The sequence below is a fragment of the Cynoglossus semilaevis genome, chromosome 1 (assembly GCF_000523025.1).
Source record: "Cynoglossus semilaevis isolate Cse_v1.0 chromosome 1, Cse_v1.0, whole genome shotgun sequence".
In the NCBI taxonomy this organism is placed as follows: domain Eukaryota; kingdom Metazoa; phylum Chordata; class Actinopteri; order Pleuronectiformes; family Cynoglossidae; genus Cynoglossus; species Cynoglossus semilaevis.
The window spans coordinates 12,448,905-12,476,302 of record NC_024307.1 but is presented as its reverse complement, the minus strand read 5'-3'; the positions used below and the strand labels follow the sequence as shown (position 1 = coordinate 12,476,302).

Below are 27,398 nucleotides of genomic sequence, written 5' to 3'. Positions count from 1 at the left end.
GTGTGGGGCGTTTTTGCTCCCACCGAAAGGGGGGGAGAAAAAAAAAGGAAGAACCTTGAGGAAAAAAAAAAAAAAAAAAAGATGCAAAAATGATGTAACAGTTTCACTGGTCGGCCACTTTAAGTTCAGCCAGAAAAGTGCAGCGGCTGCAGATGAGTTTTAATCTGCTCATTCAGTGCTGACACATCAGATCATATACTATATTCCACTGTGTGAGACAGTGGAATAAATTTACCATGTGCATTAAAGGTCATTTATGGTTGTAAGTGCAGTGTGGCTGATTCATTACCCTGACTGTGACCATGTGCACAATATGGCCGGATCTGTGTGTGTGTGTGTGTGAGCATCAGGAAGAACATCTACAGTTAAGTGCCACACATTCATATGAATGTGTTTCAACAGACTTGTTTGTGTTTCTCCCACAGCTGGAGATGGTGCAGAAAAGAATCAACAGATAAGGCTGCAGGTCTCAAACTATGGTCCACCTACCACTGCAGGTACGTGCACAGTATGTTTTTTTTTAAAATATGTTGTCAAAACAGTATAGGGCAAAGGTGAATTTGCTGTATTATTACACAATACACACATGTTTGGCTGACAGTTGGTCTAATATTTATTTTAATTTTTAAATTTTTTTGGGTGAACACCTAATGGACTCCAAAGATGTTACAGTTTTTTTTAATCAGACAAAAACAATTACAAATATGCTGTAAATATTTTATATGTTTTTAATTTTAAAACAGTGTTATTATATATTAGTGTTGACTTATTATTATAAAAAAACTAAAAAGAACAAACATAAAAACAAACAAACAAAAAAACTTATATCACTGCTGTCAAACAGTAAAATGGATTCCTAACTAGTTAAAGATAAATGTAGGTACAAAAACATGTAGAACAAAACCTTTACAAACTAACTAAAATACAGACATTATTTTAATAATGTTAATAAAATAAAAAAAATGTATCATGAAATAACAGGGATTGAGACTAAACTTGCATTTAAAAAGCTCTTAAGGACTAACTGTATGACAACTACAACACAGCCTTTCCAGTATTCGATGTAGTTTCAACTGTGAACACTAGATGGCAGCAGATGTCTTAACTGCATTTCCTCGCTGCAGACTCTGATTTGGGACAAAAACATGAGCATTAAACTCGTTACGAGTGATGGGGTTTTTTTTCTCTCCTCTTGTTTTTTCTGCCAAGTCTCTGATTGGATGGAAGTTGTTGAGTTTTTACTCCTAGTCGAACCTCCCACTATAAAAACGGCGATGACGTGAAAGATTCATCTTTTTGAAAAGCGGGCAACTGATGGAATTACTCGGTGTGGATGTGGGTGAAAGTAAATATTTGCTCAGGGTGAAGTTATTTTAACGGCTTGTTGGTTTTGATTTGCGACTTTGAGCCGCTGTAATAACTCTCGTCGACACTAAATCAATTCAAACCTCCTTGTAACGGTTGCGGGTTCGGGAACCGTGTGAACCTCTTCACACACTCCTCTGCGCCATGGCCAATCCGTGTCTCCAGATGAGCGGCTTCCTCCTCAGCTGCCTCGGCTGGCTGGGCATCATCATCGCGACAGCCACCAACGACTGGGTGATCATGTGTAAATACGGACTCAACACCTGCAAGAAGATGGACGAGCTGGGGGCCAAGGGCCCCTGGGCGGAGTGCGTCATCTCCACAGGACTGTACCACTGCGTCTCCCTGACGCAGATCCTGGATCTGCCAGGTGAGGAAACCGCTGCTTGCATTTAACTGTGTCGGGGTTTGGAAAAGTAAACTTTACAGATTTTCCCCTTAATATGAAGTAGGTTACACGGTTTTTGGATAAATTATTACCGTGTTTGTTCATGAAATGCCCGTTACCTACAACTTTAATTGACTTTTTATTTGCTTCGCTCTTTATTGTTTTGTTTCTTTTCTTGACTAGTACTAACAAGTACTAATGCAGCGAGAGGATGTTTTTAGCCTAGCAGCTCGTGCATTTGTTTGTTTGTTTTATTTACTTGACGTCATTTTGGAGTAACCTTAAAAACATAATAGAATTATAAACTTACCAGAGCCCGGGTTCTTGTTTGCTAGTCATGTTTTTGTACAGCCTAAAAAACTCTGACTGTCGTCATTTGGAGTATTTTTAGTACATTCTGTAAGTCAGCTGATGTCTTCCAGTCCTCCACCCTCCCATCCCCCTTTTTTTTCAAATCTCTCAAACCTCTTGATGTTTTCCTGATGTAAAGTTCACTCCACACACACGAACCACTCGGCGTCGTTCACTCTGACCTTCTGGAGACAGATTTGAAAACTGCGAAGTTCTGTGGTGTTAGAAACCGAAACCAAACAACACCCAGATCTTGTAGTTGCGAGTTTTCCTTAAAAAATAATTTCACATTTAAATGCACTTAAACCTCTCCGTGACATTATCACCTGTCTTTATTTTTTCCTATGAGGGCGCTGTTCTTTGGGTTTGCTCTCTCTCCTATAGTCGTTTTTTTTTTTCCCTTAAATCTGGTTTCATTCAGTGTCTGTGTTTTTGCAGCCTACATCCAGACGACCCGTGCCCTGATGATCACGGGTTCCATCTTTGGTCTCCCGGCAGTTGGAATGCTCCTGATGTCCATGCCCTGCATCAGTCTGGGAAATGACCCTCTGAGTTCCAAGAACAAACGCACGGTGGTGGGCGGAGTTCTGATCATCATCGTTGGTAAGAGGAACGTTAGGCAGTACTTGGTACTGTTTACAGACCTGGCATCCTTTAATTTACTTCATTAAATTAAATTGACGATGTCCCCGCTTCAATACACTTTAAACTGTGTTGCACAATGCAAAATATATATACTTAGATTGGATTAGATGAGATTAGAATTTAATAATCCCACACTAGGGAAAATAACTAACAAGTTAGAAACGAAAAAAAAAAGTTTAGTAAAAGTACCAATGTAAAATTAAATGTCTCTGTACCAAATGAAATAGAAAGAGAAAAATGTGAATACAGACAGAGGGCAGTGTACCTGCTGATTCACATCCTTTAGCACATTAGGTCAAAGGTCATAGAGTTTCTGATTCATTTGCAGCAGTGCTGCCCCCTGCCTTCATTTTTACCCTTACTTTTTTTTTTTTTAAATCTTTTGTTTTTATTAAAAAATGCAACATCAGCAGTTGTAAATACCACAGAAAAAGAAAAAGGATGAGGTGGTGGTGAGGGGGGGGGTCAGGATCAGCTCACATCAGGAGGCTCACTACCATGAGCTCATCACTGCTTAATAAAGTGACTGTGGTGGACATTTTGAGCAGCACTCTGTCCTCCACCTACGGCTGTAGGACAGTGTCCTGTTTTGACCGCACCTCCAGCTGCTGAGAGCTGAGGATGTTGGAAATGATCGTCTTCCTCTCTAGGGGGGAACCACAACAGGCATAAAGTTCTGTGTCCCTGCTCCATCAAACCCTCTTCCCACAGATTCCGTCACATTCCTCTGCTCCACCTACTCCGGTCCACACCCTGACTTTGACCTGAACCACATGGAAACTCTCTCTGTCTGTTGCCCAGTATGAAAATATTTGCTGCTGCAGCCCTGTTTTTTTTTTTTTTTTTCCCCTGATATATTTGTTTTTAAATCAGTATTTTTGTTTCCCTTTTCTCCAGAAGAAGTTCAGGGACTCATGGGATTTTTTTTTTTATGTTGCTTTGATCAGCATTGATGCATTTGGGGTCGGGTTTTTTTTAATGAAAATGTAGGGAATGAAAATGTAAAAAAAAAAAGTTTCTGACTTTCAACTAATCAAATACATGCAGTTCTTACATTACTTTACACAAAAGTACATTTTTAATAAAAATATATATTGTTCAGGGTTTCGTGACTATCACATCAGAACCTGATTCCCATCTTATTCTTAAACGTTTGAGAAACATTCTGAGGAAAGGAGACAAACGTTCTTAAACCCAAGCGGGATTTCACACAAATTAGCAATTGATCTATATTTCTATTTATATTTTACAGACGAATTCCTTTAATTAACACTAAAGTGATCAGCCATGTGGATACCAGTGCCAATATTCTAGGAAGCACTACATCCAATAATTAGACAAATGTGGCTAAATATGGCTGAATTCCATCTTTAATTTCAAAATCAAATTTCCCAAAAAAGTTCCTGTGCTTCCAATCCACCCTGGTTTCAAAAAAATTCCTGTGCTTCCAATCCACTCTGGTTTGTTTTTTTTAGTTATGTTTCATATTTATCACACCTTTGTTATGAATGAGAGGAACTCTTACCCTCTACACAAAAGTCTATTTACCATATGGTGGAATTGGCTCAGATAACTTAATTGTGTTGCTTTAGTGTCCCATCGTGGAGCTTATTTGCCCAATGGACCAAAACTCCTCTTAATTTCCTCTCAACTCACCGTGTACTGGCAGCAGTAATTACAGTCCAGCTTTAATTCCATTGACACTCTGTTTGCAGAATGAATCGGTCGGGATTAGAGCCTTCAATCTCAAAGTTAATAGTTGTTCAAATTACTTTCAACGTCTGTTTTAAGCCACTGAGGAGTGTTGGCAGAAATCCAGTGAATATACCGCGAGTGTCGCCGTCGGGGGACTCCAGTGTTTACTCAGGCCTTAGAGGAGGTTAAGTCTTTCTTTTCAAGTTTAAGCCAACGCTTTTTTTACTGTTACAATTTTACTGCTGACAAATATTTGTCTGCCCTTTCTTCGTTTCAGTTTTTTTCCCCTGTGTCCTGCATTAACTGTAACAAAACTGGCAGAGAGTGATTTTTTTTAACCAAATCCTGGCTCAGAATTGTCAAATGCATCCATTTACCAAAAGATTTAAAAACCTAGGATAAAAATGTCTGTCATCTTACTGCTGCTAGCATCAAACTGAAATCTTTGAACTGTCACACATTAGCTTAGTAGCATGCTAATTGTCAAAAAGTATACACAGTGGGCCTGCAAGTTAAACAGAACTGAAGGTTTAAAAGTTGAATGAAAATGTAATAAATATTAGCGAGAGGCAATGCTAAATCGCCAAAACAGAAGCTAACATTTGTCATTTATTTAAATGGCTAATCCTTAGCCAAAGTTCACATAATTAAATGAAAGTCCAGAAAAGGGATAGCTAAGACAATGCTAAAAGTGTGCAAAACAAATTTAGGAAACTCAGCTTCAAAATAGCCAAAGTTGCAGCAAAGTTGTCAGCCAAAAATGTCGGTGATATTGGTGGTAAAGCCTCAGCCAGAAATGTCGGTGATATTGGTGGTAAAGCCAAAAAGTAAGTGGATAGCCAAACATTAGCCCCAAAATAGCTAAAGGCTAACCAAACGATGATAACAAATGTTAACGTTAGACCAATTAGCTAAAGGTTAGCCAAGAGGAAAGAAGTGAAAACTATCTAAAGCCCAGATTAAAAAGGTAGGATGTGTGTTTTTCTTCTTTCTTACATCTTTATCTCTTTTCTCCTCCTCAGCTCTGTGCGGTCTGGTGTCCACCGTCTGGTTTCCCATCGGTGCCCACCAGGAGCAGGGCCTCATGTCCTTCGGCTTCTCCCTCTACACGGGCTGGGTGGGCACCATCCTCTGCCTGCTGGGCGGGGCCATTCTCCCGTCAGGTGCTTCTGCTACCAACCATGCCAAGAGTGCTCACGTCTGAGCAGCGGGGGAAAGGTTCTGGAAGGTTCTGGACTGTAATTAGTTTGTATACAGAGAAGTGCAGTACATGCAAGAGCACACCGACACTTAAGTAATAAGTGATCTGCACATTATGGGACACAAATCAGTACTACGACCAACGGACACACATTCATTTTTATTTTTTTTATCAGTTAGGGTTTGATACTACTCTGTATAAATACATATTTGATAGTTATGTTAGTACCAGTATTAGCCTTATTTTTACACACCCGTCCAATTAAACTACTCTAGAGCAGCAGTCCCCAACCTTGCCACCGGGCTGTACCGCAAACTAATAGCGTCTTTACACACCATTAAATCCTGATCTTATTTTATGTTGTTAGTTTTAGACAGTATTAACAGTCTTTATGAACTTGAGTTTTCTTCAGTATTAATTAACTTTTGCAATTTTTCAAAACCTTACGGAAAAGTTGGCCTCGTGATCTAAACAGTGTTGCTCAAAAAGTGGGTTGGGAGCCAAAAATGTGTCACAGATGTGCCTTCGCGAGGTCAAAAAAAAAATGACATGTTTTTCATCGAATGTTTTTCATCGAATGTTTTTCATCGTAGCATCGATGATGAAATAATCATCATCACCGAGGTCTCGTACGTTTAACGTTACCTCACTTTTTCAGTGTGAAAAGATCAAACTAGCATTAGCATGTCCTAGTCACATTTCACCAGGTTTTAAAACACACACACATCATCATATGTTTAATGCCTTTGAATGCCTGACAGCTTTGTGTTTTTTTCCGTTTGACAACCACTGATGTAAAGAAAATGTTTTACTAACGTCGATTTTATTTTCCTTAGGGAGGTCAGAGGTCAATGTTCCGTGAATTTACTTGTAGACTTGAATACAGGGTGTGGTCTGAACCGAGAATAAAAACCTTAGATTATATTCATGGTATTTTTCATGGTAAGTGTATATATACACGTAGAATGAGAATCAGGCGGTTTATTTATTTCAGTGATGTGCTTTTTGGTAAATTTTCTACAGTAAAATAAGAAAAAGAAAAAAGCCAGAATGACTCAAATCTGTTTCTACTTGGTCGGATGTGATGTTTTCATCTCACTTTCTGTTTTTACCATCTGTGTTATATCTGACTCAGTGACCTTGGCCAAGACAGAAGAGTGTGTCCTGAAACACACAGTCACACTTAGGAACAGTATTTTCCTCATATCTTTGTGTGTCTAGGTGTGTGTGTGTGTGTGTTTTCAACTCATCTTCTTGTCAAGGTCACTGAGTCGCATCACAGATATGAACCTGATACATTGGAAACAGTGTGTGTACTTCATTGTCCTGAGCTTATCTTCAAAACACACACACACACATACGCGGTATCAGACATGCTCAGCTAATATTGTTCTGTTACTGGACACTGAGCTGGAGTCTGAATTTCCTGGAACATCAATGTCAGTGACTGGGTGTGGCCACGTTTAATTGTGTGTGTGTGTGTGTGTGTGTGATCACGTGTTCTCGCTGAGTTTACTCCACAGAAACCTGACGGTCGGCGGACAGTGTACAAATCACTGCAGTACTACAGTACTAAAGACATTTAAAGTACCCTCCCTGTACTTCAGTGTTGGGTTGTGTTGTGTTTCCTAGGACATAGTCAAGAAAAAGAACAGCTAATAGACAAAGGGAACGTAGCTTAAATCAAGCATGTGGAGCTAAAGTTACCCTGGTATGCAAACGATAGCAAAAGAAAGTTAGCTAATGCAAAAGCTAAAGGATAGCAAGCAATGCTTTAAGTTAGTATTATTAATTGGTCTAAAGAGAATATGAAAATAAACAGGGAAATTGCTCCCGACAGTTTAATTAATTCAATTTAAAATTTAATTTAATTAAAAGACAAAGCTAACAGTTACTGTAGCTGCTTCATGCAACGGATAGCTAGAAATGAAAGGTCCAGAAATAGCTTGACGTAACTAAAAAAAAGAAACGCCAAGCAGCCAAAACAATATCCAAGAATATACTTTAGAAAATTTAGCCATAATTATCTAAACGCTACAAACAAAATTTAGTTAGCTAAAAGAAGTCTGACAATGAACTCAACAACTCCCTGTAAAAGTTAGCTGTAATGAAGTACGGAAAATTTCAAAAAATTTCAGCTAGAAGTTAGCAAAATATAGCATGATATTTGACTGAATGTTTGAATTTACTATAATCCCAATCCCAAGTCTTGCAAAGACCAGAACATGTCATCCTATAAATACTTTAAGTTGAAAGTGAGTAGAGGAATTTAATAACAAGAAGAAGGCAAAATGTTAATATCAGACATCCCTAATTAAAACATTTCAGTCCTTTGCTAAATAAAAATAAATACTACTACTATTACTACTACTGCTAATAATATTTTGACTCATAGTTTCACTGTAGCTTCAGGCTCAGTCTACCTGCTGTTACCTTCTTCTTTCTTCTTCAGTTTTCCCATGATCCCTTTGGGGGTCGCCACAGCAGATCGTCGTCCTCGCTCTCACCTTGTCCCCTCACCTCTCTGACTTCATCTCCAGACTGCTCCACCTTCGCTGTCCCTCTGATCTGCTCGTCTCGGATCCTGTCCCAGTGAAAACCTCAGCATCTTCGTCATCTTCAGCCGTTTGTCGTCCGTCCATACATCACAGCAGGTTTCACCTTCTCCATCACTCTCTGATCCTGGCAGCGTCTACGTACCGATGTGATATTTGATGATCTTTTCTGCTGGATCCACAGCTCAGCAGCTCGGTTGCTTTATTTTCTGTCCACACAGTCTTTGCACAAACACTTCAGAGCTTCACTGCTCTCTGTTTGTCTCTGTGTATTTCTGTGAAGCTGAAATATCTCAGCAGTACTTCAGAGCCAGGACTGAAAGTGTGTCCAAACAAACTCCTCAGGTTTGTTGAAGCTCTGGGCTGAGCTTCTTATTTTTGGCCTTTCTGCCTCCTGTGAAACGTTTCTCAGAGTTTTGGAGAGAAACAAATATGTGGAAAGTTCTGGTGTTTTTTCTTTGACTCCCTGTCAGCAGTGGACAGTCTGTTCCATGAGACCTCATAAAATCACTAGGTGTTTCCAACCTGTCTCTTCCAAAACATTTGTCTTTTTATTTTTTTATTTTTCCTAAAGACACCTTCACAGCTCCTCTGCTGTTCTTAAGAAATATAGAAAACAAATTCCTCTGCTTCACTAACACGTCTTTTCAGACTTTGGACATTTTTCCCCTCACGGTTCTGTATTTTTGTCTCACAGCAACAACTTCTCATCTCATTTATGACTTGTCTCATTCTCGTTATTATCATTTCTCATAACCATGACGTAACCATGACTTCCCATCCCTTTTTATAATTCTACTTTTATTTCATCTTTCACTTTAGCCGACTCTTCTAATGATGCCATACAGTCATTCTAACTTTTTCTGCTTAAAATGTACTTTGTCTTTTGAATTTCTTTCAGCCTCATTGTCATTTCCTTTCTTCTCACCAGAGACTTTTACCTTAAAATGATCAGATTTATAATTATTAACTGTCATGGCTCCTAGTCATGACTTAATATTTCACATATATGATTATGTATCTGTTATTTATGACCTACTGTACTGTACCGTACTGTACTGTACTGTACTGTACTGTACTGTAGGTGCGTATCCATGTTCTGTGTGAGTAAAAAAGAGCACAGTCTGACTTTAAGTCATTGCAATAAACAGCTTTCATTGGTGCAAACAGGAAAACAATATCAACGACTCGGCAAAAAATCAGTGCAACCAGGAGCGAAACAACCAACAGCTGTGGAAGAAACCATCGAAAACATGAGAACAAACAGCTACAGGATACAGCCTGGTGCCAAAATATACAGAGGAGAAAAGGAATATCTATATATTAGTCTGCCAGAGAAGCCAATCTGAACACACACACACACACACACACACCGACTGGACACTTGGCCACAGCGAGCACACGGCACAGGAAGAACATGGCGCGTCTTCTCCAAGACACAAAACAAAACAAAAACAAGGCGACGGTCAATAAAAGCAGTTATTTTTGTAACATCAGAATATATTTATTATGTTGTTTTTTTTTTTGAAGAATTGTTTGCAGAATAGTATTAAAATAGCTTCTGTTTGATATCCGTGGTACGTTTGACTCCTCGACAGTCCTGTCATCATCTTTATAAACGACTCCTCTCCTTCTACAGAGAATCTTTTACTTTTATTCTCCAACGATTGAACAGAACAAACCAAAATAGAGACGAACTCTGACGAACGTCTTATTTCTGTGCTCAGGGCGTGTAGATCAGAAACAGCTGTAGAAAAATAGCTTTCTGTTGGCGCTGTTTACTCCGCGTTCTTTTCCTCTTGTTGGCATTTCAGTGCTGGCCTCACACTGCTATAGTCTAGACCAGTGTTTCTCAACTGGTGGCTGGTGATCCAAAAGTGGCTCATGGTTATATATTTACTGGAATCTATGACTAAATTTGACCCTGTTTAAGGTTTTTTAATCCTGTACGATATCCATATCCGATTGCAAAGAAGGGTGCAACCTTAAAGGAGCGCCGACAAAAAAAAATCATTGAATTTGTTGATATATTTTTAACTGAGTTTTTAATCCTGTACGATGAAAAGAATCGTTGAATTTGTTGATATATTTTTAACTGACATTTTCCTTTAAAAGTTTTACTAAAAAGCCCCAACATCAGATTTCGTTCATTATTTTGTCAAAGATCTGTGTATATATTAGCACTTTTAGCTTTTATTTTCCTAACGCTTACTTAGATACAGAATTTAAATCATACTTTTACTGACATTTTTCTGAACGTAAAAGTCAAATTCTTATCTAAAAAAAAAAATTTAACTTATACATTTCTATACAATTTTGTGATTTGTTTTTAAACACTTCATTTGATTTGGCTTCAAGTGAAGTGTTGGATCCCAGGTGTGTTCTGAAGAGATCTACAGGTCCAGACTAACACTAATCCATTTATTTGGTAAATACTTACATTGAGTATTTTATTTTATTTATTTATTTTAATATCTATTATTATTCTAATCAACTAAATTCAGTATCTGTCAACCGACTTTCTCTACCTCTGTTGTCTTTGTGAAAGTCGACTCACTGTTAGGATAAAAATAAGAAAAGACAAAAGAAAGATTCTCTGAACTTGGTCTTCCAGATGTTCAGGGATAAACAGGAAGTAGAAACAGTTTTACTGCAGGAGGTCGAGGGAAGGTGTGAGACACGTCGTCTCAGCACAACTGTGGGTTTGCTACATTTTCTACTGCCTCCAAACACAGCCCAGATTCTTGTACCTGAGAGAATGAGACGAGCAGGCCATGAAGGTGACGGGCATAAAAGTGTAGTTTACATAATTAATATATATAATCATTTACTTATATTTTATATAAAGTATTCTGGTCTAGATCTGGTGAAATATACTTTTGCTAAAAACTGTACTAACTAACTAATGTAAGAATTCCATCAAATAAATTTTCTTTTTTTTACAGCCACACCCTGCTGGTCAGTACTGGAACTGCAGTCAAAATTACCTCTGGATGTGAAGGAAGAATCTTACGTGAATAACTCTTTGGTAAGTCGATAATCAATCATTTGTTGTTTGACGTCCAAACACCAACGTGTAACAATGGGATCTTGATTTTTAGGCCAAATTTTTGTTGCGTAATCTTTTCTTTTTTTCCCCCCACTGGTGGAGTGATTCATAATCAAATTGAGATGAGACGCCTCCGTTAACCCGCGTTCAACTTCACACGGACCTCCTCAGTTTCCCACGTAGAAGAATCCAACCTGTGTTTGGTTGATTGACAGTTCCGTTGTCTCGTTGCGTTCAGACACCACATGCAGTTCATCACATGGACAGCGTTGGGCATCACAGCATGCTGCACATTCACCGGACGGTCACATCAAGGCGCCAGGCGCTGGCCACACACACACACCGACACACACACTGACGGGTCATGCACTCACTCACACCCACGTCCACACAGAGCACAGAGTATAGAAAGGTTTGCTGTACAGTCTCAGTGTCGGAGGCAGGTTCTCTGCCTGGAGTTGCTGTTTTTTGGGGTTTTTTGTTTTTTTTTGGTAGAGCTATGAACGCAAGGCGGCAGAAAAGAAAGAGTTTTGGCTGAGTTACTGTGGGAGGAGGTGGAGGGGAGTTACTAGAAGTTACTATTTTAGAGATACGATTGCTTCCTTTAATCTGCATATTGAGGAGATGGATATGGGTGAACTTTGGAGATGGTTGTAACTTAAACCAGTGGTTCTTAATTATTTTCTATCATGCCCCCCCTTGGGGACAGAAATGTTTTCACACACCCCTGTGTCCCCCCCGACCCACACCCCCACGAATTGAAATACTATTGAGAATCTGATAACAATTATATGTTTACCTCTACACCACTGTAAGAGTTGCTGCCATCTAGTGGCTGGAGGCTTGTTATCATTCATGCATTACAGCAGTGGTCCACTGATGTCCAGCGTGCCATATTCCATTGGACGCCCCTCACCACTCTCCCCCAGGGGGGCCCGCCCCACCCTTTTAGAAGTACTAGGCCTAAATACAGATTAATATTATCAAAGAATAGTTCAATGTTATCATAAAATTAATTTAACTGAAGAAAAATGTATAAAGTAAAAAACCAAAACATTTGTTGTTTTGATTTAAAAAAAATGTGTTGGTCTGTTTGTAGATTGACATTTCATTTGGAGAAAGATGAAACTTTGGCCAATGGTGTCCCTGAAAGGTCAGTTCTACGTCCACTTCTCTATAAACTCTACTGTAAACCTATATTACAGTGGTGTCACATTATCAATATACACTGTTATGCTGACGACACTGTCATTTTAACACCCTACCTCACCCACTATCTCATCTGTAGGTACAGTTTTTATTGTACTATAAAATGGTAATGAGTCTACTACTACACATACTACAACTACTACTACTACTACTACTACTACTACTAACACTAACCTAGATGAAAACGGTGACAGTCTGAGTGGCAAAGAAAAAACAAAAATAAATCCAGGGTTTTTTTGGGTTTTTTTTGTAAAGTTTCCATCAATCTCATACTGTCATGTTGTAAAGTGTCCATCAATCTCATACTGTCATGTTATTCCGTGGACCCGGCACTGAATCGCTTCCATACTGTCATGTTGTTCCGTGGACCCGGCACTGAATCGCTTCAGTAGCTAATATGTTTTAGAAGTATTTGCTCGATCACCCAAAAATCTGGAATGTGATCTGCAAAGAATTAGATAAAACAAAATTCAGACTGAATTTTCATCCGATTGTCTGATTTGCTGTAACTTTGCCCAGTCTTCATTACACGAACACTTGTCCATAGTTATTTCTATTTTAAAGGCTTCACTTTTACAAATTTATAGCTACATCCATTTTTCATATATAGTCCATAGGCCAGATAAAAACACAGGGACAAATCTGACCGTGTCTGCATGACGTTGACAAAGGAAGAATCATTTATTTGGATGTCTAAGGGTCAGGGCATTTGCATTGACCCCAGCTCTGACCTAGTCCTATGTGAATACATCCTAATATTCCAAAGTGTTTGGATGTGACAGGAGCAGAGGTAGGGAATGGAGGTTCAGCGTGGCATCCTTTGATTTAGTGCATTAGACGAGTAAGGCTTCCCTGTAACAGGGCAGATGCAGCAACAGAGGGGCACAAAGACCGAAACAGGCAGACATCAGCAACGCAGCAGCTCCCTCCTCCAAATGTAGTGAATCAACAGTGTACTATTTGGTGTTAACCCCTACACAATTACCTGGACTGGACTGGACTGAACTAAACCTTGGCACCATTAGCGTTACAAAAAGACTCTTTTTTTTCTCTATTCAAATGTAATAACTAAGGTCGCAGTAACAGCTAAGGTGACACAGGTGGAGCTAAAAAGCAGAAAAATAGATGCAACACTGAAGCTGACTCACACAAACCTGGACCACAGCAAAGACTTTTATGACAAGTCAGATGATGAGACACAGACACGTCGGGGTGAAACCACCAGCTAATGGATCATGCATTAACTCTTCAACAAGTGAAGGGAAAAAAATGAATGACATCCAGCAGTGGTCAACCTCTTTGACCTGAACTGATGGAGCAAAAGTAACAAGGATGACAACGGTTATAGCCCAGGAAGCAATAATGGCTAAAAGGAATTAGACTTTAGTTCATCTAACAAGGTGTAAGATGACAATTCACAAATAATGATAAATTCATTTAAATGAATTTAAATTAGAAATGTTGTCTTGGAGTGGAAGTCAGTTAAATAATTTTTAAATTAGAAATGTTGGAGTTCTTGGAGTGGAAGTCAGTTAAATAATTCATCAAAACAACTAAATGTTAGATTCCTTTTTTGGAGTTCTTTTAGAATGTAGCAGGGTTAGAGAAACAAGTCTTTTAGGTGTGTTCTTGTAGAAAATTTGAAAATGCCTGAGGCATGTGACATGTTAGACTATATTTAAATCTCTGTTTTCTAACTCGTTGTTTTAGTGCATGACAAATGCTTTTTGTTCAACAGTTAATTCAAGTAAATACAGGCCAAATTTGTCCCTGCCTTCCTGTAATTTTATAAACAATGCTAGCAAAACAATGATGATGATGATTGAATACATAAAAAATGCGATTAAATGACAAATATAAATTCATTTTAGAAATACCACAAAAAAACGTTTGCTAATGTACAAATAGCCCACATATTTCTAAAAAGAATATTATAACATATTAATATAAAAGTTCCCAAACAAACAAAGCTTACCACATTCAGCACAGATAAAATGTTACTAAGTGCTAAAATATTATACAGAAATCCATAATGAAGCAAAAAAGGAGCTAAAATTTGCCAAACCAATCGTTTGTCATAAACGTAAAAAAAAAAAGAGAAATATTCAGTTAAAAGATACTTCCAAATAAGACTGAAAGCCAATAATAAAATGTAAATTTAAAAGTAAAATTGTGCACTGATTGGCTGAAGGGACTTTAAATAATTTAAATAATTTGAAGGATGAATAAAAAATAAATCCTTTCCTACATAAAAAGTTGCAGGGACTGAGACAGGAGCACAGAAAAGATGATAATCTCCAAATTAAATACATCAATAAATAATCCAATCTGTCCTCTCTCTGTCTCAGCCTCCTCTCTCTCCTCCTCCGCCTCCTCCTCTGTCAGCCGATAAACACGTTATCTTCAATCCTAAGTTACTTTGTTGTGCGCAGCAGATTCTCATGCCGAGGGCAGGGAGTGGAAAGAACAAAATGAAACAAACACCTCCACACGCACGGCAAAAGAATCCAAAAGACGCCATAATATCTGCACAAACCAAGAGCGTGGGAATCAGTGTGAAACTCTAAAAGTTTGATTGCACGTACGTTCGCTCACCCTCTCTCTCTCTCTAACACACACACACACACACACACACACACAGGTAAGGAGACGTCACAGACACTGACAGTAGATGAAGGCACTATTGCAAGCAAAGTCCAAAGTACGACTCTTGACAGAAAACATCAACTCGCTCCTTCTGCATCCCAGAGACCTTTGGGCTAGATGTTTGTGGTCAGGGGAAACTTTTGAAAAATACCCCGAAAGAAATCTGTGATATTTTTGTCAGCATTCAGGGGCGTTCAAGGCTATTATTCTGACTATAAAACAATCAGAGAAGGTGGACAACGGAAATCTCACAATTTGGGAATGTTGTCCAACTTTTCTCTGTCTGTGGAAACAGGAAGAGATGTGCTGATTCATCTCTCCTTCACTCATCACCAACATCCTGTGAGTCCTCACATTCTAACGATCCACTGATAACGGTGACGTGTGGTTCACCGTGCAGTTTTATCTCCTGCTGTGTCTGCGAGTTCTTTGCGTGGGATAATAAGTGACAAAGATACTCGTGACCTTGACTCTACGACAGCAGCGTGAACCAAGTGTGGCGGAGTGATACAAAACAGTTTAGTTACACATTGTCAGTCTGATGACACAAGGACGGGTTAGAGGACTAGAAGTTGTCAAAACATCCTTAAGTTAGCCAAACATATTTACAACATATATGTCAAACAAACTTGGCTCATACTGTAGGTTAGCTAAAGGTTAACTCAGTAATAGAAGCCAAAAAGGTTCAAAATATGGAAAAGTTTAGGACATACATGTAAATATGCACTAATTAAAGAAAATACCTTTAATTAGTGCATATTTATCATTCAATAAAAATTGCTAAATCCATGCCAGAATAGGTGAATTAATTTTTTTTAAATTGAGAGTGAGCAAGGATGGCAAAACAAATAAAAGAGGTTTATGCTTAAATCCATGCCAGAATAGGTGAATTGTTTTTTTTTTAAATTGAGAGTGAGCAAGGAAATAGCTAAAGGTTAGCTAAAAAGATATATAAAAAATAGAATTCGGCTTAAATTGGGTAAAAAATGAATTTAAATAAAATTGGCCTTAAAGAAGTTGTGATATTACACAATGTCTCAGTTCTCATGAATCTGGCCCACGTGCCATGAATGGTCCCTGGGCCAGATTTTTGGGATCATGAATTTGATCCACGTCAACCATCAATAGAATCTTCCACCATCTAGCCCAAGGGTGCGACACACACAAATACGCACATATAAAGTGTACACATGCAGACATGAACACACACCTTGACTCACACACACACACACTTTCATGCACTCACACTCCTCGTCCCGTCCCCCAGGCAGCAGACAAAGGCAGTACATTCAGGGGAAACTTCAGAGTCAGTCTCTAGGAATCCCTGGCGTCTTCCTCAACAAGGCCATGATTGGCCACGGTCCTGCCACAATCTTGAGATTCCTTCTCAGGTTTTGCCTGTGGGGGTGGACTCAGCCCTGAGCTGCCCCCGGGGGCTCCCCATGACTCAGTGGTGGGTGGGTAAAAATCATCATCGAAGCCACAGAAGCCCTCGTCCACGCCCTGGTTATATCGTTGGTAGGTGGAGGCGTGGACTTCGTTTTCTCTGGCCGTGATCTCCAACGTACTGTTCCACATGCCGTAGCCAAAGTAGATGAGGACGCCTGGAGAGACACAGACACTTCCATTAATATCTAAAACATATTGCTCTAAACCAGAGCTTATACAATATAAGCCAAAACAACCAAAATGTTAGCAAGGTGAGTGGGAAATGCGGCTAAAAAAAGTTTAATGGTGATTGTGAGTTCAAAATCTATCCAAATACTTTACAAAAAAGTGAAACAGGAAATCAGCCGAGAATGTTTTTAGGATAAGAAAAAGGTTGAAAAGATTTCTGACAAATCTAAATGTAAGAAATTTCCTCAGAAAAAATCCCACAAACTTATATAAAGCTTGAGCCAAATATAACTTAAAGAATAGTTGGAAACAGTGACTAGTGAAAAAGTGACTGTGAGGACTGGTGAAAGGTAACACTCAGATGTTTAAAGATCTGAGTGTGTTTTGATGCAGCCACTCGTCGACCGTCGGTGTGAATCCTGCCTGATAATCCAACGGTGAAAACAACAATAACACTGCTGCTCCACTTACCAACAAAACACCAGATTGAAAACCTCATCCAGGTGATGGCTGACAGTTTGAGCATGAGGTAAATGTTGACCAGCATGGCCGAGGCAGGGACGAAGGGCACACAGGGCGCCATGTAGGGCAGACGTTTGGGGTTCTCAGGCTGCTGGAGGATGATGATGACGAGGAGGGCGATCAGGATCATGAGGAAGATGAGCAGCAGCAGCGCCCACCAGTGGCCTTCTCCAATAAAACTTGCTCCTTGGGGAATAACATCAACAAAAAGCTTTGGTTATTTTCCGGGAAAAGTTGTCAGGCTGACGTACGCTGTGATACAAATACAAAATATTTAATATTTGAGAAACTATACCAGGGATGCTAATTAATGTGCACCTTCATTTGGTTTGGTTCACTTTTCACAATGCACTTGTAGAAGTGGAACAAAACGTTTTTTTTTAAATTGCCCCAATTAATTGCCAGTAACTGGCATTACTCAGGGCAATATTGCAAGTAACTGGCACGGACCGGGGAGAAATAAGTTTTTTTTTTAAATTGCCCCAATAAATTGCCAGTAACTGGCACGGACCGGGGAGAAATAGATAAAAACCAATTTAACAATTGTCCAGGACTAGAAAGAGAACTTTAGCCATAAATCAATCATCCCTTCCACTGTTCGGTTCACTTCCTGTTTGATTTGCTAAATAGACCATTTGATATTCCACTGTAAACCATCCACACCAACGTTAACAAGTGAACCAAGACCTTCAGCCATGATGCAAGGATGAGATTTTACACCTGCTCAAAGAAAGCAGACTATCAAAGCAAGTGAACTCTGGTTCACTTGCAGTCATATAGTGCACCAAACAGCTTATTAATGTCACTCCCTTTTATCCAAATAGATATTCTAAAGCACCTTTTCATCCCCTGTTGTACAAAAGAATTCACAACAGTCGACGGTTAGTGTTGTCTTATTCTCCTCATCAATATGATTACTGCAATATTACTGCATTACCCATCTCCAACAAATTGTACTTTCCAGTCTCACTCTGGAGGGTTTTGCCAACGTCAGATTCTAAACTTTTATTTACATCTCTGTGTGTGTGTTCTCACCAAATATAATAAAGGAGCAAAAAGCGAAAATGAAGATGAAGAGCAGCAGCACACACACAGTCACTGTTTTCCCAGTGGCTGGAGTCGGCCTGTCCATCTTTCCTGGCAGACCCAGTCTGATCCTCAGCGTGTAGTAACGCGGTCCAATCAGCTTCTTCAGCCGTCTGGACATCCCCATCTCCGACTCCTCTGCTTCAATTCCAGTGGTCATGTCCACTGTGCCGTAGTTTGGATGACTGGCAGCGTAGGCATTTTTATCGGGTTTTCCGATCAGCATCTCGTTGTCTCCCAGTGACGGAAGGTTTTTGGCTCCGCAGGTGTTGGTGGACTGACCTCCATACTCGTCGGCCTCGCTGGTGGGGGAACAGGCCTCTTTTTCGCACTCGGCCAAGACACCTTCCTTCCTTTTGCTGTTCTGTTCTTCAGAGAGGAAATTGACAAAGCCGTGGATGTCGCCCTCAGGCTGGTACCGAAGCAGGAGGACGCACAGACTCACCTGCAGGAAAGTAAGAACAACTTGATACAAAAGTCTCGTCTGTGGGAAATCAAATGTCAAGTTAGCTAAACTCGCCTAAGTTTAGCTGGGGTGGCACAAAAAGAGTTAGAAGTTGGCTAAAGGTCTAGCAAAAAAACAAGTCAATGTATCGAGAAGTATTCTTAAATAGTTCTTAAACTTTAACACAGCAAAAAATAGCTAGTCTTAGAGCCTCCGAGTCTAAAAGCTAGCAGCAAATATTGACAAATTGGATTAGAGAATAACAGACCACAAACAGCACTACAAAAATGTCTCACAGATAGTAAAAATAGCTAAACGGTAATAAGTAAAATATTAGCACATTAACAGATTAAAGTTACTAAAAACAGCTTGATTTAAGCTAAACTAGCTTAAATAAATTAGCATTAGCAGCAGTCATACATTAGAAATGACATCACTTATACCTCCCTCTACAGGACAGAGGGGGCATCTACATGAGCTGTGCTTACAAATATTGACGCAGCTGCATACTCATCCCTTTTTTTCTGCCGTATTTCTAAATTCAAGTTGAGGTATTTGTTCAGTTTCGTTAACACTCTTATCTACTAGTTATCCTCATAAAAACATTGGAGATGAACTCAAATGTTATGGCAGAACATTTTGTCTTCATTGTCCATTCCTTGGCTGACTATTTTCTACTCTCAGCTGTGGGTCTTCATAATAAAGCATGTGTTTTTAGATGGGATCCTGCAGTCTGCTAATTAACAGACCCCTGCTGTTATGAACAACTTATCATGAAAATCTAAGTATAGAAAGCTGCACTAAGTAAGCCTATGGTATATACTGTCAGTACTGTATGTATGGTCCTTCATTATCCTCCACTCACCAGGGTATAGGCCAGCAGGGTTCCTATGGACATCATCTCTATCAGGTCTCTGAGGCTGACCAGGAGAGACAGCAGGGCAGCCAGGAACCCAGAGACCACACAGGCAACAGCAGGGGTCTCTGTGTAGGAAGACACATTTGCCAGGAACCTAAAGTCACACACAAAGGTTTGATTTAGACACAGGTGGACAGCCATGATGGTTAATGATAAGGATAAGTGATAAGTGAGCCCTGACTTGAACAGCAGGCCGTCTCCTGCCATGGCGTAAATGACTCTGGGCAATGGGAAGAGGGAACCCAGTAAAGAGACAGTGAGTCCAGCTATGGAGCCGACTGCTACGATGTACTTGGCGAACATACAGCCGTGCACGGCAAACATCTCCATGAGTGGGGCGTCGGCGTCGATCTCATTGTAGGGAACCATCAGAGTCAGGATCACTGAGACCTTGAATGGAAACACAACAATGGTTCTTTGTGTTACAGTTGTCCTGTAGTCATGACTTTGTTTCCAATCAGTGCAAGCATTCAGAACCTGGTTTAGGCAACAAATTAATCCTTACTTTGGGGTTAAGAGTTGAGAACATATGAAAAAAATACAATTCCAAAGAACACAAACATTGTCCTACAGGTTAATTAGTGAATACATGTTATAAAAAGTATAAAAATATACACAAAAACACAAATTACTAAAATCATTTTTACCCAAAGGTTAGTGAGTAAGTAAAGCAAAATAAGCCTAAAGTTGGGCTACCACACAGCTAGTTAGTTATCACATTTTTGAAGTAAGCAGAAAGGGAGGGAAATGTTAAAAAAATACAATTAAACAAACAAACAACCAGTCAATTATGTTAAATAACTATAAAAATACCAAAGACTTTGAATATCAAAGGACACTGCCCTCTCTTACCTCTTCCCCAACATGTAGCACAGGCTGCTAATGCAACTTCAGAAAGTTAGAGGCCAGTGCTAGCCAGTGTGCAATAACACTAGCTGCTTTGTATATGATACACATGCAATGTCATTCAGTCATTGTCTACTGTGTTGCTTAACCCAGTTTATTATAATCAAACTATTAGCTGAGCTTCTTGTTAGCTAGCATTAAGTCTGTTGAACAACCAGTCTACTTTCTTTACTAGTAAGTACAAATCAAATCAAAATAAAACTAATTTCTAAAACCTAGTAAACAAATCAAAATAAAACTAATTTCTAAAAATAAAAAACAAAGGTAAAGTTAAGAGGAATCAGACTATCCAATAGTAAGCGGAGACTTCTTGGGCCAGATCTTGGAACAGACCTAGCTGATCACCTCTGCACTAAGGCAAAGGAAATGTTAAATCTGACCCTCAATGTGAATTTTCACTCAAAACAACTTTTTTCAAACGTTGTAAAAAAAAAAGAAGGAAAAAATACTAACAGTAAAAAAGGGGTCAACATTTCCACATGTGGTCACTGTATATACCCTGTACTGTATAGACCAGAGCTACTAATAAATACAGGACAAAGACTGTTTTATCACCAATTTTTTGGGTCTGAGACACAGGTTTTTTTTCTGGGGGAAATGAAACGTGAAGACCTGCTGCAGCAAGCAGATCCAGATGGGAGAGAAAAGTCAGGGAGTGAGATCAGCCCCAAATAGATGGCCATTAAATGAGGTGGAGAAAAGCACAACTGAGTTCTTATACGGAGAACCAGATGTGTCTCGGACAGGTTTTAAAGAGTTGACGTTGTGAAGCTAATGCACTCTTTTGCCCCCTCGGGCGACGCTGACAAACTCTTCTTCCTGATAGGCGGATGTTAAATTGTAGTCATAGCAACAGCCTTTCAGTGTCAAAGTTACAAATCTGGATTGGAATATCTAAAGCACAAAAATGAGATGCACGCCCACAGAGCTGGAACAGACCCATGTATCATATGCACAACTTTAGTCTGAAAATTGGACAACAGCTTCTTACCTGTGCTTTCAAAACGTATAAAGAGAGGAAACACCAGAAACCTTCTTTTTAACATCTTGAAACCCAAAACAATAATGTCACCTGAATTTCTAGATATCAACATCATTATTTCCTGAGGTCAAACATAAGGGTCTGATTAAACACAGATCTAATCAGTTTTACTCATGAATCAGAAAGTCACTCAGTCAAACTACACCACCTTAAAGCAAGTCAAAACAAATACATGTTATTTATGTAATCCCAGTCTACATACACATGGATAACATCAATAACAGGCTTATAAACTGGGAAAAACAAATATTTTCAGGCAGAGTCACAGAGTAGAAACAAACCCAGTATTTATCTTACTAATGGATTCAAATAATACTTTGGACAGAACTTAGTAATACGCCCATAAAGGGCTACAAGGTAGAAGAAACGGGCTGCGGGTGGTACATGAGCCAGGGGTTTGAAGCCATTCATTCATGTGTTCATTTCATTCTATTGTACCACCCAGCTACTGTGTTATACAGGCCATTCAGTGCAACTTTTGGCTTGACCAACCTGACTAGGTGGAATTTAACCTGCAACCGTACAGTACATACCACAGCACCAGTCTAGACCAGTTCATCCAAGCCATTATATTTGTGGTGAATATCGGTGTAATCAGTGCACAGCTACCGTCACTTACAGAGACATAGGCAGTGAGGCATGTGATGAGTGAGGCAGTGATGGCGTACGGGATGGACGTGTTGGGACTTTTCGCTTCTTCTCCTGTTGTAGCAATGATGTCAAAACCAATGAAGGCGTAGAAACAGGTAGCTGCTCCCTGCATCACCTGGAACACGGTGGAAACAAGAATTAGTTCAGGAACGTACTGTACGCTCAGACGCTGGGGTACTTTACATTAAAGTCTCTCAACATGGGTCTGCGACTGGTCAGGGGTCCATTTAGAGCAGTGGTTCTTAATTACTGTCACACCCCCTCTTGGGGACAGAAGTGTTTTCACACACCCCCTTCCCATACCCCCACGATTTGAATTAAAATTGAGAACCTGATAACATATATTTTTATTTGTACAAACCACTGTATGAGTTGCTGCCACCTAGTGACTGGAGGCTTGTTATCATTCATGCATATCACAGCAGTGGTACACTTATGTCCATATGCTTGCCATATTCCACTGGAAACCCCTCACGCCCCCCGACACCTCACCGTGCCCCTCAGGGGGCTCGCTAAAAAATGTGTGTGGTACTGATTAAGAGACTGCTTCAGGGTCATGATTTGTTTTTAAAAAAAATATTAGACTTAAAATAATGTCATATATTTGTGTATAAAAAAAAAATAGGTTTAAAATAATGTCATATATTTGTGTATATATATTAGGTTTAAAATAATATCATATATTTGTGTATATATATATATGTGTGTGTGTGTGTGTAAAAGTCACTGGTTCACAATATCAATACTCTGTGCTTGTTTTTGTGCTTTTGTGCCTACCCCTGACCAGCCAAAGGGCAGGAACCTTCCCTCATCCCAGTTTTCTCCGTTGACAAAGAAGAGTCCTGCGATCATCATGAACACCCAGACGATGAGGTTGATGACGTTCAGGGCGTTGTTGAAACCTACGGAGTTCTTCACTCCCAGAGCTACAATCACCGTCACCAGCAAAGCTATGAGCAGAGCCAACAGGTCTGGATACGACTGCTCTCCTTTACCTTTATGTGGAGAAACACACACACACACACAACGTCAAACACTTTGATAATACTCTGATAATATATCCATTTTTGATACAGTACATCAGCTCACCCTTGGGACCAAACAAGGAACTTTTCAGATTCAGTGACTGTGGAGTCATTTCTGTTTTATAATCCTGGGCAATTCTACCGTATTCTAGGATTTATCTGAGCTAGCTTATTGTTATATTTTCTTGGCTAGACTTTTCGCAGTGAGGTTGACACATCTTGATAGTGTTAGTTTTCATACCACATCATATCCTACAGTATTGGATCATAAGGTATCGTATCATACCATATTGTATCGTATCGTGTTATATGGTATCGCATCGTGTGTTATCTTATTATATATCCTATCGTGTTGTTTAGCTAATCTGCTGAAGTGTTAAGACCATATTTGTCGTCTCAGCTGTGGTGAACGTATTTTTGTTTTGTTTTGTAAACACATCTTATGGCTGTCACATTTCTTAATTCGACGCCCGTTTATCTGCATCATTAACCAGAATGAACCGATGAGTTCATAATTAACCTGATTCATGAGTGTTTACGTTCCACAGCATGAGACTTCACATCCACTCCCTCTGTGTTTAATAACTAATGAGGGTTGTTCAGGTTTTAGGCTGTGGAGAAACAGGCGTAATATATTTTCATCAGGAAGAAGAAAAAGGGTGGCGGGGGGGTAATTTCCATCGTGGTGTGGAACAGCTGGGCTCGCCGCTCATCGTGTGACCGTTACAGCCCGTTTGTCCAACAGGAAGTCAGGATATCAGGGCAGAATGATCCAGATATGACCACTGTTGACACACACTTCTGGGGAGTGTTGTAGAAAAGTAGAATAACGATATGCATGAAAACTGACGTAGCTAGCGTAGCGTAATCTATTCTGATCTGCGCATCTTGGCTTCATCGGTTACCGTAAATACTCGAATATAAGCCGGATTTAAAACACCAAAAAAACAAAACTCAAATCGGTGGGTCGGCTTAGATAAATACCTGGGCTTTTTGAATATACACTTATATACACATAAATACCTGGGCTTTTTGAATATACATCGTAATCGCTCACAGAATCACCAATGGAAAAATTGATAAAATAGCTACTTTACGGTCATTGAACAACAGCTGCTGATGAAAACAAGGCAACACCACTGCAGAGCAAGGTGTGCTCCTACACTCCAAATGTAGCAGTACTTCCTGTGTGCATCTTTTTGTGTGACGGAAAATAAAGTAGGAGGACTAAAAAGAAGAAAAGCTTCATCCAGTTCCAGTCGAGACTGAAGACTTTGATAGAATTCACAATCATTTGAGCATCGACAAACACCGCTAATCATAAACCGCTATTTCTCTCACCCAGGCCGTTGAGAGTCCCAATGTGTGAAATCATGAAGTTACTGATGCTGTGATTGGCCAGCGAGTCGGCCATGCTGCTCAGAGCCGACGCTCCCGCTGCAGTGCCAATGAGATACTCCAGGATAAGGTTCCAACCAATGAAGAAGGCCACGCACTCGCCCACTGTCACGTAGCTGTAGGTGTAGGCGGAGCCGGTGGTCTTAGGCACGCGGACGCCAAACTCTGCATAACACACTCCTGCAGGAGAGATGAGGGAATTACACACACACGATTCTTAAGTGAAAGGCCGAAGTGAGAGTATTGACAGGAACATTGAGAGGGCAGTAAAATATACTCTGAGTGCCTTTTATATTATAGCTTGTTCCGCTCTATATCGTTGACCTCGTAATAATTGCATACTTAATAAAAGGCTCTTCACAATAACTCTATCTGTTTAACGGTGATGCAGTCCGACTCTAACCTCTGTCCTGTGGTTTTTAATTCATAATAGTCCATCTGGTGCAGATGTTTCCTGTGTCTGCTGGGTTTTAAATTTAACTCGCTCACTCTGTGCAAACATTTTAGATTAAATTATCATCCTTTGTAGCAAAGTTAAAGCTCAAGCTAAAAGGACCAATTTATCATTGACGTATGAAGTTAATACTTTTTAAATTTTCATGACTTTGTGATAAATACCACCAACAAAATTTTCTCTTTTCTCTTTTATCTGTTTCTTCTCATATTTATCTTGTGCATTTACATAAATGTGGCTAAATGGTGTCCACCGACCATTGACTGGCTTATTATTTTGTTTTACATTTCAGTGTCTTTGTCTTTGATAACTTTGATAACAGTATGTAATGAGTACTGCTGTTGTGTTGTGTGGTGTTTTACGCCACCTGGAGAACCAGCTTTTATAAGCTCCACCCACATTCAAAATGGCTTCTTCACCTTCCCAGTGATAGCACTGCCAGTGTGTGTGTCCTGTGTCTTTTCTATGATTGAACAGCAACCTCTTTTGTTGCTAGGTAAGATGAGGACACCCAGATATTTAGGATGTTGTTTTGTGAACTGCTCATCTCTCAAAATTGACATTGATTGTGAGTGAAAACGGTGGTGACCGCAAATTTAAGTCACGTCTATGTTGCCATTTGGGTAAATCAGGCTAATGGTTGCTTATATCTCTAATTCCATTTCAGTGGATGTGAAATTCTGAGTAATTATATTGATTTTCTCAATAGGTCTGTCATCATGTAGTTTGATTTTTTTGACTAACTTCTGCTATATATTGTTGGGGGTATTTTTGTCTAATTTATCAGTTGTCATTGTCTCATTCTTTTAACGACTAACTAACTGTGCCTTTTTTAAGCTAATTTCAACGATAGCTAAGTATGGAAAACATTTTTACGTATCATCTCTGGCTATTTTGCATTTCTTTAGCTTCAGCCATCATAGGTCATAGTTCTTTAAGCAGAATTTTTGCCTATTTTGCTGTATTTTGGTTTACCTGGATGTTTGACATTTTCATTCCACATAAAATGAACAGGTTGTAAAACCCAGGCGCCTTTTGTACAAATCAGGACACGGTACATTATCAACACACTTGTGACATTTGTCTTTTCCTCCAGCCTCACCTGACAGTATGGAGGCCACAGCAGCAATGATGAAGGACACGATGACCCCCGGCCCGGCCATCTCCTTTGCCACCAGCCCTGAGACCACATACATCCCTGTCCCCACACAGCTGCCCACCCCCAGCGACACCAGGTCCACTGTGGACAACACACGAGCCAATCGGGTGCCATGGGACCCAGTACCAGTCATGGCAGAATCCAACATGGACTCCACCGGTTTGGTCCTCAGGACCCGGGATGTGAAGGTGTTCCATGTGGACCCCCACTGTATCCTGCGAGGATCCAGTTTTCCCGCCAAGCTGCTCATTCTGAGAGCCACCAGTAAGGGGTAAGAGGGAAGAATATCAGAAAAGTACCGGAAAATCAGATTCACTTTGTGTTACTTTTTCTTATCTATTTTCACTTTCTTCTCCAGTGATGTTGAAGACACTAAGGAAGAACAAATAATCCCTGATCCTGATGATGAAAGAAGTAGCTGCTGTTCGTCTCTGCTCCTGGTTTAGTAGCAGGCCCTCTCACTTTTTCTCCACATGTTGAGATACAGAAACCTGCAAAAAACAAAGGTGAGCGTATTTAAGTATGTATCGTGTCTGTGTAGGTTGTCAGTCGCCCAGGGAGTAAATCCAGAAAGAAGGTTCAAAAAGCTCTGAGTTTATCCATGAACTCTGAGTTGACGTATCTAGTTCCAGAACAGCCATCTGAATTAGTTCAATCAACTCAAAGTATGTTCACTTTGAGTTACTCCTGTGCACAACCACTATGAAAAGCCATCATCAATGGAGCACAGATGAGAAACCATGACAACCGGAGAAAAAAAAAATCTACTTATTTGACCCTAATGGAATTGGAGGTATTAATGCAGGCCTATGGAGATCATGACTTTGTAATTTGCCGTAAAAGTAACCTCACTGCAGCAGTGAAGGAGAAAGAAAGAGAGACGGTGTTCTATCAAATTTGTATGGTCTGTCATATTTGTATGCTTTGTCAACTATGCAACCTCTACACAACAGAAACAACACTGGAATACACATTCACTCATGCTAGCCCATAAAATTGGTATACACCTGGGAAAAAAAAGTCATTTTTTCAAAAATAAGTTATAAATTTAATTCATCTTAACTGTTAAT

At 39.7% G+C, this 27,398-nt stretch overlaps 2 protein-coding genes across 2 annotated transcripts in view; one reads left to right on the top strand and one right to left on the bottom strand.

The window, feature by feature from the left end:
• The window catches only part of cldn11a (claudin 11a), a 119,423-nt gene extending 113,775 nt beyond the window's left edge, over window positions 1-5,648 (top strand). The window contains exons 5-8 of the mRNA XM_008311569.3: window positions 426-497; window positions 1,531-1,735; window positions 2,543-2,707; window positions 5,467-5,648. Of these exons, the coding sequence (XP_008309791.2) occupies window positions 477-497; window positions 1,531-1,735; window positions 2,543-2,707; window positions 5,467-5,648 (573 nt within the window). The 5' untranslated portion in view covers window positions 426-476. The remainder of the gene's footprint in view (window positions 1-425; window positions 498-1,530; window positions 1,736-2,542; window positions 2,708-5,466) is intronic.
• A 10,362-nt stretch (window positions 5,649-16,010) lies between these two features.
• Window positions 16,011-27,024, bottom strand: slc7a14a (solute carrier family 7 member 14a). The gene is made up of 9 exons (XM_008311548.3): window positions 26,272-27,024; window positions 24,659-24,895; window positions 23,070-23,287; window positions 22,261-22,407; window positions 19,875-20,083; window positions 19,640-19,787; window positions 18,279-18,774; window positions 17,193-17,429; window positions 16,011-16,708 (listed from the first exon to the last, which is right to left on the bottom strand). The coding sequence occupies exons 1-9, from the start codon at window positions 26,576-26,578 to the stop codon at window positions 16,419-16,421; spliced, it is 2,289 nt and encodes a 762-aa protein (XP_008309770.1). The 5' UTR covers window positions 26,579-27,024; the 3' UTR covers window positions 16,011-16,418.
• Window positions 27,025-27,398: the final 374 nt, after the last annotated feature.